Below are 15,337 nucleotides of genomic sequence, written 5' to 3' on the forward strand. Positions count from 1 at the left end.
TGGGAGGCGGGGGTAAAACTCTGCAGATAAACTCTTGAATTCTGGGGTGGCACTGACTAGAGACTTTTGGGTTGTTGGACTTTGGGGTAATTGAACTTAAGACCCTAAGGAGAAAAGGACATTGCCAAATGTACTTGGAGGTGGGTTTTGTTTATGGTTTGTGTTATAATCCTGTTTGTGGTGTTTCTCCAATGGGATGCTGTATTGTTTCCTTCCTTTATTAAAAGGATTTTGCTACACTCAGACTCTGTGCTTGTGAGAGGGGAAGTATTGCCTCCTAGAGGTGCCCAGGAGGGTGTGGTATGTAAGTGTCCCAGGTCACTGGGTGGGGGCTCGAGCTAGTTATGCATGGTGTTATTAAAACAGAACCCCTGGATACTGAACCTGGCCCTTGTTGCTGCCAGCTCAGAGGGGCGAAGGGTTACATACATCTGCTTCTGGCTGTTATTCTTGTCAATTTCACAGCTTTGACAAGAAAGGCTGATAGGCTTCTTGCTGTAAATCCAGTGCCCAACTCACAGCTTAGGCTGTCACCCCACAGCAGGTGTGGGGCTCCAGCTGGAGCCCAGCTGTCACCTGGGCTTCCCACACTGGGCCAAGCTGCCACCAGGGCTTCTAGCTCCCAGCCAGGCTGCCACCAGGGCTCCCAGTTAGGAGACCAGCTGCCCCCTGGCTCCCACCTCCCAGCCAGGCTACCATCCAGGCTCCTGACTCCCCACTGGGAGCCCAGCTGCTGTCTGGCCTTTTGGTTCCCTCCTGCCTGGGCTTCCAGCTTCCTGTTCCCCAGATGGCAGCCAGCGAGGAGCAAAGATTCTAGTCAGCAGCTGGGTTCAGAGCTCGGAGCCCAGTAAGCAGCTGGCCTCAGAGTGGGGATCCGGGAACCAGAGTGGCAGACGAGTTCTCAGCAGGGAGTTCCCTCTGGAGCTGAGCGCCTGGTGCTCTCAGACCTCCACACTGCTCCTCATAAGTTACTGCAAGCACTCCTAGAAAGGACGTGCCCCACAGACAGAAGGAGGGTAGTGTGGACAAAAAAAAAAAAATGCAGCAATTACTGCAATGGCTGTATATCAATGTAAGTTTGTAGTGTAGTCATGCCCTTAGTTGTTACCAAGCAGGAGGTGCAGTCACTGGACAGGAGATGAAGTCCTGCTCACAATCTCGCTCATCCAGATGTTTCAGCTTCGAGGAGCAACAAGTTGAACATCACAGGGTATTTTATACATTTGCTGTTGGATGGAGTGACCTTCTTGGCAAAGCTGATGCAGCCCAATTAGAAAGTGACTGTACTTCTGTCAAAGAGTTGAAATGTCCAACCAGGAGATGACTTGTGTCCCTTCTCATCATCCAGTGAGAAAAAAAAGGCATCTTCTGTATGACTTTGGGATGGGGTGTGCACCCCACACCAGCCCTGGTAGAGTTGATGGGGGCTGAGAAGTCGATTAGATTACCTGGTGTCATCTGTGAAAGAGAGGGCCAAGGTTAATTAAGAGTAAAGCCCAACTCAGGGAAAGGCTGGGGGCAGGTCTACTCAGAAAGACCAGGCTTTAAAAAGCCCATTCCTAAGTGACCACAGGAGTTTTGTAAGGAAGTTGTGAAGGGGAGCATTGTAGAGGCTACATACATGTAACATTCCTTAAATTTAATCCAAAATCCACCCCCTGATAAAAACAAAACAACAACAAAGGCACAAGTTGCAGGAGTAAAAAGAGAATGCAGGCAGAAGCCCAGCAATAGAGGTGGGGCTACCCAGTTTATTGCATCCAGTGCAGCATGTATGATTACCTACCCTATGGGCAGGTGGCATATGTGTACATTCAGTGCAAAGAGCTGCTGGTCCTCAGAGACCATTGTGGCAAGGCACCTTCTCAGTCTCACAAGCCTCAGCTGTTTTTAGCTCTGGTGAGATGGGCTTGGGGTAAAACAGTCTCTCTTGGCTGCACAGGGGCAGGCAGTCTGTCCTTCTCTCAGCCGGTGTTTTAGGGCTTGTTTTTCTCCCTTACGGGAGGGAATACAGCCCCCACCCCAAGAGGCTTGGTCCCCTACTGCTACTCAGGGGGAGGAGAAGAGTGAGAATGCACACATGCACACACTCTCCCCTTATCCCAACAGGAGAGGGCTTTTAAAAGGTCTCAGGCAGTCCTTAGTTGGAATCAGCTGATCCTGATTGATCTCTGGTAGCCCCTTCTCAGCTGAATCCTCTCTCTTGAGAACCCCATAAAATGTTCAAAATGTTCAATTTGATACTATGTTTTTTGTTTTACCCAGTGAATCTGCTAATCTCCCTGGAGCTTTTAAATCAGATTGAGGAATAATGTGTTTGTTTGTTTGTTTGTTTACAGTTAGATGTGTCTGTGGAGAAGCACCATGTAATAAAGTAGTTGAGTCATAAGATAAAACAAACCTCATTCTACTACATAAATTAGAAAATAACTCATAATGATATGCTCTCACCTAGCAGCGCTGCAATCACCTTGAAGTTTCCCTCCCTTCCTGCTTTCTGAATGCAATCAATCAGCCTCCTTGCTAATTTATTTTATTACTTGCATTATTTTTTTCCCAACTTAAAAAATTTCAACTTCCTTTTACCCTTCAGGCTGCACTACAAGCTCTACAGAAGTTTTCAGCTTGATGAACACTGCACAAGGGCTGGTCTAGGGTGGTCACTCATATGCAGGAGTACAAGTGTTATAACCTTTCTACAAATATCAAATTCCAGCAGAGATGCATAGAATGACATTAGGCCAGCCAGGTGCAACAGTTGTACTCGTATACAAACCTGTTTCTCCCTTAACTTTTCCATCCACCTCTGCTGACACATCAGGAACTATCAACTACCAGTCAAAAGCTCCATCATCATGCTGATATTGTAAAACAAATGATGGCTTAAATTACATTGAACTCTTTAACACACGCTGTTGTTATGACTTCTTTGTTGGATTGCCACACACACAAAAAAAAGCATTTCAGGATCAGATTCCCATGCCACTCAGCTTATTGCCAGAAAACCATGCTGGAAAATATTTCCATTACATACAGTTCACTACTGAAGCTTATAAAATATTTAATTCATTCACAGATTTACTGATGGATATGTTTTAGTAATGTTATATAATAAAATAATATTTACCTTCTCTGCGCTATTTCTGCTGCTGCAAGACACAAGCCCACACTCCTGCCTTCCACTTGAATAAACAAGACTGATATTCACTCCTAGAAACAGAAAAATACTTTCTTTACAGCTAGTGTGCAACCTGATTGGAGTTTTATGGGAGTGTGGTTTTTTTCTTTTGATCTCTTCCAACCTTTGACCTGAAGGCTGACCACTAGTGAAAGATTACCAAGCAGGTATTCTTAGAAATATGAAAAAAGCTCAAAATGTCTGAAAAAAAAATAATATGACTCCAATTTCCTGAGTATGTCTGAATTAAATAACTCAACAGTCAACTGTTCAAATGATAGCATAGTAGTTTTCACTTTCACTCCAACTTTTTCATAGCAGCAGCATCATTAAGGAAGACAGGTTAAATGGAAGGAGGAAAAACTATTTGTGCTTTTTGTCTCTGATGAACTATGTGAAAATTATCTATTCACAATCTTATAGATTTGAAAATATGTCCACTTACTTTCATAGAATCATAGAATATCAGGGTTGGAAGGGACCTCAGGAGGTCATCTAGTCCAACCCCCTGCTCAAAGCAGGACCAATTCCCAACCAAATCATTCCAGCCAGGGCTTTGTCAAGCCTGACCTTAAAAACCTCTAAGGAAGCAGATTCCACCACCTCCCTAGGTTAACCTTGTTCCAGTGCTTCACTCACCGTCTAGTGAAAGTTTTTCCTAATATAATCCAACATAACCTCCCCCATGGCACGCTAGACCATTACTCTTGTTCTGTATCATGGCTACCACTGAGAATAGTCCTAAATCCATCTCTCTGGAAGCCCCCTTTAGGTGTGAAAGCAGCTATCAAATCCCCCTCAGTTTGTCTCTTCTGCAGATTAACAATTTCCAGTTTCCTTTCAGCTCTCCTCAATAAAGTTAGTGTTGCTCTAGCTTCCTTAATCATTTTTGTTGCCCTCCGCTGGACTCTTTCCAATTTTTCCACATTCTTTCTGTTAATGTGTGGGTCCCAAAACTGGACCACAGTACTCAGATGAGGCCCACCAAGTGTCGAATAGTAGGGGAATGATCATTCGTCTCTTGATCTCTGGCAATTGCCCCTACTTATTACATCTCAAAATGCGATTAGCTTTTGGCAACAAGGGCCCCTGTTGACTCATTATTCAGTCCACTGTTAGACCCCTATGGTCCTTTTCTGCAGAACTGCTTGTCCTAGCTTTTGGTCCCTGTCTGTAACGGTGAATGGATCTTCGTCCTAAGTGCAGGACTCTGGCTACTTGTCTGTTGAACCTCATCAGGTTCGTTTTTTGGCTCTCAATCTTCTAATTTGTCTAGGTCCCTCGTTGTATACCGTATCCCTAGCCCTCCAGCTTATCTACCACTCCTTTCAGTTTAGTGTCATCTGCAACTTGCTTGAGAGTGCAGGTCCCACGCCTCGTCCAGATCATTAATGAAGATATTAAACAAAACTGGCCCTCAGGACCGATCCTTGGGCACTCCACTTGAAACTGGCTGCCGTTAGACATGGAGCCATTGATCACTACCTGTTTTGAGCCGACAAATCTAGCCATGCTTTCTTCCACCTTATATCCATTTGTCCAGCCCATACTTTTTTAACTTGCTTGGCAGAATACTGTGGGAGACCATTATCAAAATGCTGCTAAAGTCAGAGGATAACACATCCACTGCTTTCCCTCATCCAAGACCCAGTTTATCTCCTAGCACAGAAGGCCAATTAAGTTAGTCAGCATTGATTGCCCTTGGTGAATCCATGCTGACTGTTCCTGATATCACTTTCCTCTCCTCTGAAGTGCTTCAGAATTGATTCCTTGGGACCTGCTGCATGAGTTTGCCAGACTGAGGGTGGGTGTCTGGCCTGTAGTTCCCAGATCCTCCCTTTTATCTCTCTCTTGTCACAGAGGGCTGGTCACCTTCTCCTCATACTGTGCTGCCCAGTGCAGCAGTCTGGGAGCTGACCTTCCTTGTGAAGACAGAGGAAAATAAATCATTAAGTACATTAGCTTTTTCCACATCCTCTGTCACTAGGTTGCCTCCCTCATTCAATAAGGGGCCCACACTTTCCTTGACTTTCTTCTTGTTGCTAACATACCTGAAGAAACCCTTCTTGTTATCTTAACATCTCTTGCTAGCTGCAACTCCAAGTGTGATTTGGTCTTCCTGATTTCACTCCTGCATGCCTGAGCAATATTTTTATACTTCTTCCTGATCATTTGTCCAATCTTTCACTTCTTGTAAGCTTCTTTTTGCATTTAAGATCAGCAAGTATTTCAATGTTAAGCCAAGCTGAATGCCTGCCATATTTACTATTCTTTCTACACATAGGGATGTTTTTTTTCCTGCAATCTCAATAAGAATTCTTTAAAATACAGCTGGCTCTCCTGGACTCATTTCCCCCTCATGTTATTCTCCCAGGAGATCCTGCCCATCAGCTCCCTGAGGGAGTCAAAGTCTGCTACTATTTTCAGGTAGTTTATTCATAAAAGGGGAAAATCCTTTGATATACAATATTGACACACATATCTATATCTTTTTGTAAAATAGTGAGTGATTATTATGAAATTTAGTTCCTAATTACACAGTTGAAATATTACCAAGCAGAGTGTGTGTAATTACCACTTTCATGGTTTAAACCTAGGCTCTTTGGTACTGAACACATAGACCTTTACCACTACAGCAACTCTTCCAGGCCATGGCTATGTTTGTAACTTAGTACATTGTGGGTTTTTTTATCTGCCTTCAGCAAGCTGCAACAAGGGACCCCTGATCAGTTCATAGACACCACATTGTTATCCCGCATTCAAGTCAATGTTACCTCCATCTTTGTGGCCTCACAGCATGGTGCTGTTTCAGTATGAGCGCTTAGCATTCTGCTCAGTCACTGTTCTGTATGCATTCTGGGATTTTTTCATGCTGTGAATTGTGAGACTTAGCGTCAAATGCTTTAATTCTCAAGATGCCTCTTGTTTTCATCCCCTCATCCTTCTTATGTTTGCAAACCAGCAGCATTTTCAAAGCAAGTGCTGCCAGGAAGGCAGCATGGGGGAAATTGGCTAATGCTGCACTTCTTATGGTGATAAATGTAGCCAGGCAGCCGCATGCATACCTACAGTTGTGCAATGAGCTCAGAATCAGGAATGAGGAGGAGGAGGCTGATACTGAGCAGAACTTTAGAGCCCTGGCCTGCCCACTTGCAGGCATACCCCTGTCTACTTAGAAAGGGGAGAATGCCACCAGTGGCACTTTCTCCAGCTGACCAGCTTCATTTATGTATGAAAATCTAGAAGTGAAACAAGTCAGCTCACTGCAGAAGCTGCCAGGGAAAAGTGGGCCAGCAGAGCCAGGAGCCACCCACACAGACAGCTCCTGCCTCTGTGAATCATTCCCCAGGGAGCGAGAGTTCTCATCCCAAGTGTTGGCATCCTTTAAGAGACAACATATGTAAAACAGAAATGATTTCATTTTATTATAATATTTTTTTCCTGCTGGGAAAGCAGCTTTTATTAGCACTTCACTTTTACAAATACAAAACAGAACTATGCCAGATTAACTTAATATGTGTGTGTATGTTTGGGAAGAGATACGAAGACATCTGTACATATAAAACAATATGTCCAGGTCTTCCAAGAACAATGGTGTAAGTAACAGGCTCCCATTATAGAAAACTGAAATACTGATTTAAGGAACAAATGTCCCGTGAAGAAAGGCCCTGGTCTGCGTGTTCTCAATTGTGCAAGTTGCTACTTTGAGCGGGGCTACGGGGTGCTATTGTGCAGCCTTCCCAGCCAGACCCAGTTTGGTGTTGCAAAATGGAACTAAACACACATCATCACAACATAGTGTTAAGGGACTGACAAATTCACAGAAGAGGGGAACTTCAGAGATAAAAGGTGCTGCTCCACTCTTCATTCACCTTAGTGAGCTAGAGCAGCAGGAAGAGGTCAACACCTCAGAACTGTAGGTTAAATTATATAAACTGAGATACCTGAACACAAAGGACATAAATCAGACAATTACAAAGATTAAGACAAGGTCATATTTGATACTTCAGTCAAAAAGGCAACAACCTTGTAATAAAAAAGGTGAATACGTGCCATTTTAAGTTAGTTGTGACAATAGAGAACACATTCCCTTTGTCAAAGCAAGTTACACAATTTCCTCTGCAAGATTCCCAAAGACATGCCTCACCAACTGACTCAGGATAAAACTAATGGAATCATGACAAGAGCAATAGTTGCCATTAGCCACCCCAGACACAAATTCCTGTTTCTTCTTTCCCTGGGTCAGTGTATCTTGGAGCAGTCAGTCCTTTTCAGGCAAATTACAGTCATCCTTCGACAGTAATAGATGTGTCCTTGCATAGTCCAGTTTAAATGGAAAACTGAATGATTCAAATGCAGAGATGGTCAAAGCTGCAAGGCAGGTTTCTAAACTGGAGCACTGTGGACAAATTGGTAACCCCCTCATCAGCATTTGTACAACAATAGTTTTCGTGGCACCCATTGTTGTGGGATCTTAAAAGAATTAATATGAAACATTCAAAATCCCAATAATAGAGACTAAACAACATGCTCCTCTGCTGCCAGCCTGCCTATGACTATCATGGCTATACCTGGGAGCTATTGGCTGTTGCAGACATTTTTCATTAAAAAATTTTAGTACAGCGTCGGTGACTACTCCTTCTACAGCATCAAAATCAACATTATAGTGCTTCAAAGCCTTCACTTTCTTGCTCATTTCTGATACGGGATAGAATGAGAAATTGGAAGCCAAAAGGAATTTGCAAATGCTGTGAAAGGGGTAACAAATAGAATGGAATGTTTCATGCAGCCTTCTCTGTGGTATTGCTACTGTGGTTCCATGGATTTCCTTTTATCTATTTCTGAATTTATTGGCAGTGTTACCAGCTCCCTCTTCTTACCATGTTATGGGACAGGGCGGAAAGCCTGAGCAATTCTCTCTCTATTCTTCTCAAGTTTGGATACCTTAGTTAAGTGCCTAATTTCTTTCACACACAATAATCCTTATTTATTTGTTTGTTTGTTTGATTGCCAAGAAAACATAGGGACTTAATTTTCAGCACTCACCAGGGGCCTGATGTTCACACTGGGTGATGACAAGAACAAGCAGTTATTGTTCAAATTCTACTATTCATGTCAACAGTGCTAACATGTTTTTCCCTCAGTTCTGGAATTCCATTCCCACAGCCTTTTTCCCAGTCTTGCTTTGAGCTTGATGTGGTGAGATGTTTTCAAATGATTCCTACATGGCATATAATACTTGGGTCTGTGGGTGCTAGCTGACAGATGATCTTACCACAAGATGGAAAGGAGAGAATAACTCAAAGGTGCAGCACTAGCAGGCTGCTGGGGGACTAAAGGTGTTACAAAGGTGTGGATGCAGTAGAGTCAGCCTTGTTATTAAATTCATTTTCACAGCTTACAGATTGAAAAAGGGGGTGCATAGCAAAGGGGAGTGAGGAGCAAAGCCAGACTAATAACTGATGTTCGCTTCTGCAGTCTGCGTTTGCTTTGGACCACGTTAGAGTTGCGTGTGCACAAAAGGCGCACACATACTTTTCAAAAAGGCCATGGGAAAAACTGTGCTCTTTTTTGAAAGGCTGGCAACCCCAGAGCTAGTTTGGCAGTGGAAGAGAACTGCAGGCTACCTTGGAAACAAAGAGGGAATGACACTGGCAAATAATCTCAGAGCTCAACTGGAGCATGACCTTTGACTCAAATTCTCTTTTGTAAAACTTGAAAGTGTTCACTGCAAGATAAATCAAATATTGCAGTAGCATCAAATAGGGGATTCAGAGTTTGTAATGTTTTAAATTATCTTCCTGTCTTATAATGGATGTATAGCATTGTAGGCCAGGCTTGACATGAGTAGTGGACATGGATGAGGCCTTATTTCTTGGATGACAGGAATAGGGACGAAAATGAATCAATAGGCTGGAAACAGAATGTCTGTAGCAGCTAAGATAAAGAGGGACACCCATTTCATATGGACAAAATAATAATACACTGGAATATCTAATGTTAAAAGTTTCTGGGTCCAGCTAAAGATGCTGCAGTGTTCCCACTTCTGCAGTTTGTGATAACTGATCAAAACTGTTGAAAATACAGCAGTTGTCTGCCCACCAAAACACAAGTGCACCTCACGTGTGTGGGGGAGGGTTTGAGTCACACAAGAATGAGGCCAACCATGCAATGTTATCAATCTTATTGACATGTATTATCTCTCTAGATACTATAAGTGGCTGTTGAAGGGGGAAGGGGAGTTGCAGAATTGCCTTGTGGCTGGGGTTGCAGTGAGCTTGCCTTGGGGGGTGGAGTGCTAGTTCTTTTGAATGTCAAATGTGCTAATCCTAGGCGGAGGGAAGGAGAATGGTGGACCCTGGTATGGGGGGAGGGGAGAATGGGGACAGAGAGCCCAAGCCCCCTGGCCTGGAGAGGAGAGAAGAATGAGGGTTTGCAGTGGTCCTGAAATAGAGGGGGATAGAGGGGTGGCTTGTGGAAGGTAATGGAGGAATGCAAGGCCCCATTGCTGTGTGCAATGCCCTCAGCCTAAGGAAGCAATTCAAACCGCAGGATCACACATTTCATCTCCATTTGTCCCATCCTATATTTCCTCCAGGAACTGCTGCTTATATTTTAGAGCTCATTATTTCTTCTTTGTTGCTCTGGAAGTGGAACTGGAGGATGTACAGGTGAAGATTATTCACTGGAGGCAGAGCTTCAGAAAGAACTGACACTGAAATCAAGTGCATAGATTAGTATTTTTATACTCGTGACACTAGAAGTCCCAGTTAAGATTCTGAGCCCCATTGTGCTAGGCACTGTACACATACAAACTAGGAGTCGGTCTGCACTCTTAGGTGTTTACACTCTAAATAGGTGGGGCACCTCTCCTCATTGCAGGTGGCTCCTCCCCTCCTGGCTGCTCTAGGGATTAGCTCTTTCTGCCTAACACCCTTTTCTTGCACTTCCCCAGTCTGTGTCTTGCTCTCTCACTCTGCGGCCCTCTCTTGTGTCTCAGGTGCTGCCATGCCTCATCTTTGCAGCTTAGCCCTCTGGCCAAATCACAAGAGTCCTCCCCTTCCAGGGTAATATCTACGTCTTCCTCACCATTCCAGACAGGTCTTAAATCCACTGCCTGGCTGGGCCACTCCCTTAGTGGCTAGGACACATGGTCTGGAACAGCCTCCAAGTTCACTGCGTAGATTGTGCCACTCACTCAGTGGCTGGTAGGGGACCCCACGCCTGCCCTCTACTCTGGGTTCTAATCCAGGGACCTATTTCCAGCAGTGAAGGCCTGGGCAACCACAAACCTTCCTGTCACCGCCCTGGACTATCTCCTACCTTCTAGCCCACATACAAAGAGCCTCACGTTTTGGTCACCATCCTAGAGTCCAAGTGACTAGGCTTTACAATGAGTAAGTGTATAGATGGGATCAGGGAACCTCGTATTAGACTACGGATAGAACAGTCCTTCTGACATACTTGCACAGGGCCACTGAACCCATTTAATCACAGACCCTAATCCCTTCCCTGGCCTGCCTCCACAACAGCCTTCCATGCCATTCCATGCAAGACTGAGTCAGAGACTTACTCCACAGGCCACCTCCTGGCCACTCTGCCAGCACCTCCCCTGCTTTGGGGTTTAAATAGTTTAGGAGGCCTGGTACACTAGGCTAAATTTACTCACTTAAGGACAAAAAAATATATATATATTGCAGAATTTGCTCCATTTTGAGAGTAAATAGAACAAACTGCACAACCTCCTCAACCTGTTTGTTGTCCAGGCTCTTCTCGAAATCTTGTCCTCTCTTAGCTTTTGTGACTCAGTCCTCTTCCGTCTCCAGTCACTCCATCATTCAGAAGATTCTCTTCATCAACCTGCCAACTGTCTGTGGGGATTTCACAGGGCTCTGTCCTGGGTCCCCTCCTCTTCTCCCTCTATACCTTGGCACTGAGCTGTTTTATTTTCCCTGTTCAGAATTAGCATAGCAGGAAGGCTAGTCCTGTTAACCATGTAGTCGTTTCTTGTGCTTTGCTGAATTAGCATCTGTATTTGGAGGGGTTAGTGGGATTTAATCTTGATAACAAAAAGCGTTGAAAGTTGTATCTCCCTTCTGCTTATATTTTTATATTGGACCACAGTATTCCTTTTGACAATTCTACTGACAATACTTCTTTTTCAAATTTTATAAAATTTACCAGACTTTAAACCTCCAACAACTACACTGAATTTTGGTCTTTTTTAAGAATTACATTTTCTAGCAATGGCACAGCTGTTGAATGAGACTAGGAGAGCTGGCACTTGGGTATTTTACGACATCAGCTTAGTCCCACTGAGAGAAGCCATCAAAATTTGATCTGGCCTTCGAGATTAAAAGCCCAGTAGCTAGTCAATAGACTACTAAAAAGGCTTATTGATATTCTAAACTTAAGAAGGAGAACAGACAAAGTAAACTTACGCAACCCATTTGCACAGACAGCATTCGAAAGCCGCACCATGCACATGGGACTATTGTGACTCACACAAACAGGGACGACTATCCAGCATTGAATGCAAAGGGCAGAAAATGCCACAGTATCAGTCATTTTGCAGAAGAGTGCAGAACAAAATGGGTAACAGAGGTAAAACCTATGTATGACATTTAAGGCCTGCCAGAAAGCAATGATTCCATCTCACCAAAAATGTCAAGGTTTTGAAATGCCGTTTCCATTCCAATGAGGAAAGGAAATGAATAATCAATATTTTTCACGAAAACTTTGAGAGACAAAGAGAGACACCCCAGCATAACCAATAGCCCATCTAGTACTTTGACCATACACGTGGGTTGTGGAAAACACAGGCCTGCAAACCTGAGTTTCCTATTTGCTAAGTGATTGCCCTAACCACCAGAGCAAAAAAAAATTTCAGCTGGCTCTTATGACAAAGCAGAGCCTTTCTTCCTAGGCTAAGTCAGTTTTTAGGACACTTAACTATGGATATTAAATTTGTTAATTAAGACACACTAGTTGGGTGGGAAGGAATTAATGGGTGCAGGGTTTCCAGGTTCAACAACTAGTAAAATTTGGCCAAATTCATTGGCTTAATGTAAAGTTTTGCTTGGGCTTTTCAGACTGTATCTGAGAATTGTGTGAAGAAAAGGAGGGACACAGGTCAACCTAAGCTGGCCCAAATCCTCCTAAAGGTTCACTTTCATAATGAAACCTAAGAAGAGATAAGTCCTGGTTACAGGTTTCATTATGAAGGCTTTGCCTCGGCTTACATAAGACTTGATAACATTGTGAAAGACCAGGTTCCTTTCCATTGATGCCAGCACTTCACATCTCACTGTAATTCTATGGTGTGACTAGATTTGATCTGCTTGGACATGTTTATGGTTCTGTACATTAGCTGTACAGATATTGAAAAGCCTCACCTTAATCAGTTCCTCATAGGAAAGGAAGAAAATATTGAAGTCATCCCAGTGTGTATACCTCCCTATGACATAATCAAACCATAAGCTTCCCATAAACAAACCAAGAAACAGATGTTAATGAAAAGTCTGACCACTGCCTATTCCATGAGCTATCAGTGGGATGGTTGGGTTTATAAACTGGATTGGATGAACTATGTGAACTAATTGGCTGATTTCAGCTAATGTAATTATCTTTCCAAATTTAATTACACTCATGTTGGGATTACAAAACCTTTGCCTCAATCAGATCCCAAAATGCCACACCCAAGCCTGCTGTAAATATTAATGTAAAAATGAAAATACAAAATATGTACTAGGTATTCAAAAAGACTCTGCCACTCATCTTTCACACTCTCTTTCTCTCCCACCCTGTCTCTTCCCCCATTCTGTTTTTCCATCCTCCCTTTCTTCTCTCTCTTTTCCCCTTTCTGAAGCAGGATTTCAAACAATATCTCCACTTCACCCCCTTGCAAGCCATGGCCACCAAGGAAAATTGTTACCAAAGTTCCAGTCAGTCACATTTATGCAATCCCACTGATAACAGAAGATTACACAGGGGTGTGGGAGATCATAATTTGATTTGAAGAAACTTCATTCCAGCTGAACGCTAATAAATACAGTTTAGCGCTTAAGTCTTAGACTGAGTTTACAGTGGTAGCAGTTATTAAAACATAAAGCAGAACTTTATCTGTAAACTGAGTATATGAAAAAAAAATTGAGACACAAATAAAACTCCCACAATACTATTTTTTCCAGTAACTTTTCTGAGTAAAACTGCAATCTCAAACTCAGACATCAGGTCGTAGCATCACCAGAATAAATTTTACAGTAAAGTCCTATTCCCAGAAATTCTTGTCTAATTTTACAATGTTTGTAAATGACATTTCCTTTTACCATAACAGCCTACACCTGGAAGATGCATCAGGGCCTAACATTGGGACTGTGGGGCAGTAAGAAGGTCAAATCAGCCAATTATACTGAAACCAGGACATAATCCATTTTATTATGTACTGTAAGAACTCTTCTGATAAACAAAGATGTCCTGGAACTACATGTGTTACAGCTGATAAATTTGTTCCAAAATCTATGGGTATCCAAAGCATTCTAATGAAAAACTCTTATACAGCAAAGGATTAAATCTGAATTTAAAATTTTCCAGGACATTGATAAGCGGTTGTACACTAAATAAAAGTTCTATAGTCTTTACATTATGGGGAACTAGCATGAATAGCTGCTCTTTGGCCATGAGGGGCAAACGAAGGCAGGAATTATTGCAAAACTTCAAAGACGATTTCAAAGGCTCACTGAAACACTCAACCAAACCCTTCATCCCCAGAGGGAGAGATTATAAATACCACCTTAAAATGAATATCCAAATCAGGGAGTGTCCCTCACCAAAAAGGAATAAGCTCTGGGGAAAGCCAGCTTTGAGGATTTTTGAAGACTCCCTGGGCACCAGGGGGAAAGTTTCAACACCAACACATATTTTCAGAAAGCAATGAAGAAACAGAAAATTAAAAACCATCATGGGCACATTTTTTATTATGAATTTATCAAACATTTTTTCCAGGTTTGAGGGCTGGCTGCAGGGGTGGGTAGACACTGAATTTGCTGGAGTAAAGTGCGAGAGCCCATTTGGGTATGCTGACGCACTCTGGGATGAGACGGAAGAGGCAGGTCAGCCCTGGCATCAGCATCATGAGAATATTGCGCACTGATACGTAGTTGTAGACGGGTTTCCCATCCACATCACGGAAGCGGTAGCGGCAGGCGAGGTCTGGGGTGAGCAGCACCTTGCCACTGAGGCACATGATGGCGGGATCGCACGCCAGGCCCACTATGCACTTGCCGCTCACTTCGGGGCTCTCCGAATTGCCAATCATCTTCTGCAGATGCACATACCACGGGCCTGAGCCCTCCGCTTCCCTCAGCACCGCCTCAGTGCGGACGAGGCCAGGCCACAGTGCCACGCAGGCCACACTGTAGGGGCGCAGCTCGATGGCACAGTCGGCAGCCAGGCGGTCACAGGCAGCCTTGCCCACGCCATAGGGCACGTTGAACATGTAGCGCAGACCGCCAGGCGAGGAGATGATGACGATGAGGCCGTGCCCGGCTGGCACCATGAGGCGGGCAGCATAACGGGCACAGATGTAGTGGCCCCGCAGGCCTGCATTGTTGATCTGGTCCCAGAAGGCAGCCGGGCTCTCCCAGAAGGGCAGCCCCTGCTGGGCGCCGATGGCATCGACCCCGGAGAAGGCGTTGGTCACCAGCACGTCCAGTCGCCCGCCCTCCGCCTGCTGCAGCCGCTCGAACAGCGCCGCCACCTCCTCCTCCCGCGACGAGTCGCACACCACAGGCACGCAGCGCCCGCCCCGGGCCGACACCTCCTCCGCCGCCCGAAGCAGCGGCTCCCGCTGCCGGGCCGTGATGTACACGGTGGCGCCCGCCTCCGACAGCTGCAGCGCGATCCCCTTCCCTAGGCCCCGCGAGGCGCCGGTCACCAGGCACACCCGGCCCGCGAGCCGCCCGCCGCTGGACATGCCGCCGCCGGCGCGGGAGGGCGCTACCGGGAGTCGGCTGAGAGTCGGTGCGGCTGTACCGCAAGCTGGGGAGAGCCGCGGCCGCTGCAGCCCGGTTTAATCCCGCCTCTCCCGCTATGCAGCCGGAAGTTTCCCGCTCAGACGAGCCTCCCTTGCCTACAGCTACACGCCGACCTCCCCCGCTG

At 44.8% G+C, this 15,337-nt stretch overlaps 1 protein-coding gene and 1 pseudogene across 1 annotated transcript; both read right to left on the reverse strand.

Moving 5' to 3' along the window:
* Positions 1–7,874, reverse strand: part of LOC116824389 (amine sulfotransferase-like) — a 25,497-nt pseudogene extending 17,623 nt beyond the window's left edge.
* A 6,252-nt stretch (positions 7,875–14,126) lies between these two features.
* On the reverse strand, positions 14,127–15,195 carry DHRS1 (dehydrogenase/reductase 1). Its single transcript, XM_032779603.2, has one exon. It carries the CDS (start codon positions 15,150–15,152, stop codon positions 14,166–14,168), a length of 987 nt encoding a protein of 328 aa, XP_032635494.1. The 5' UTR covers positions 15,153–15,195; the 3' UTR covers positions 14,127–14,165.
* Positions 15,196–15,337: the final 142 nt, after the last annotated feature.

The sequence above is a fragment of the Chelonoidis abingdonii genome, chromosome 3, assembly GCF_003597395.2.
Source record: "Chelonoidis abingdonii isolate Lonesome George chromosome 3, CheloAbing_2.0, whole genome shotgun sequence".
NCBI classification, from domain to species: domain Eukaryota; kingdom Metazoa; phylum Chordata; order Testudines; family Testudinidae; genus Chelonoidis; species Chelonoidis abingdonii.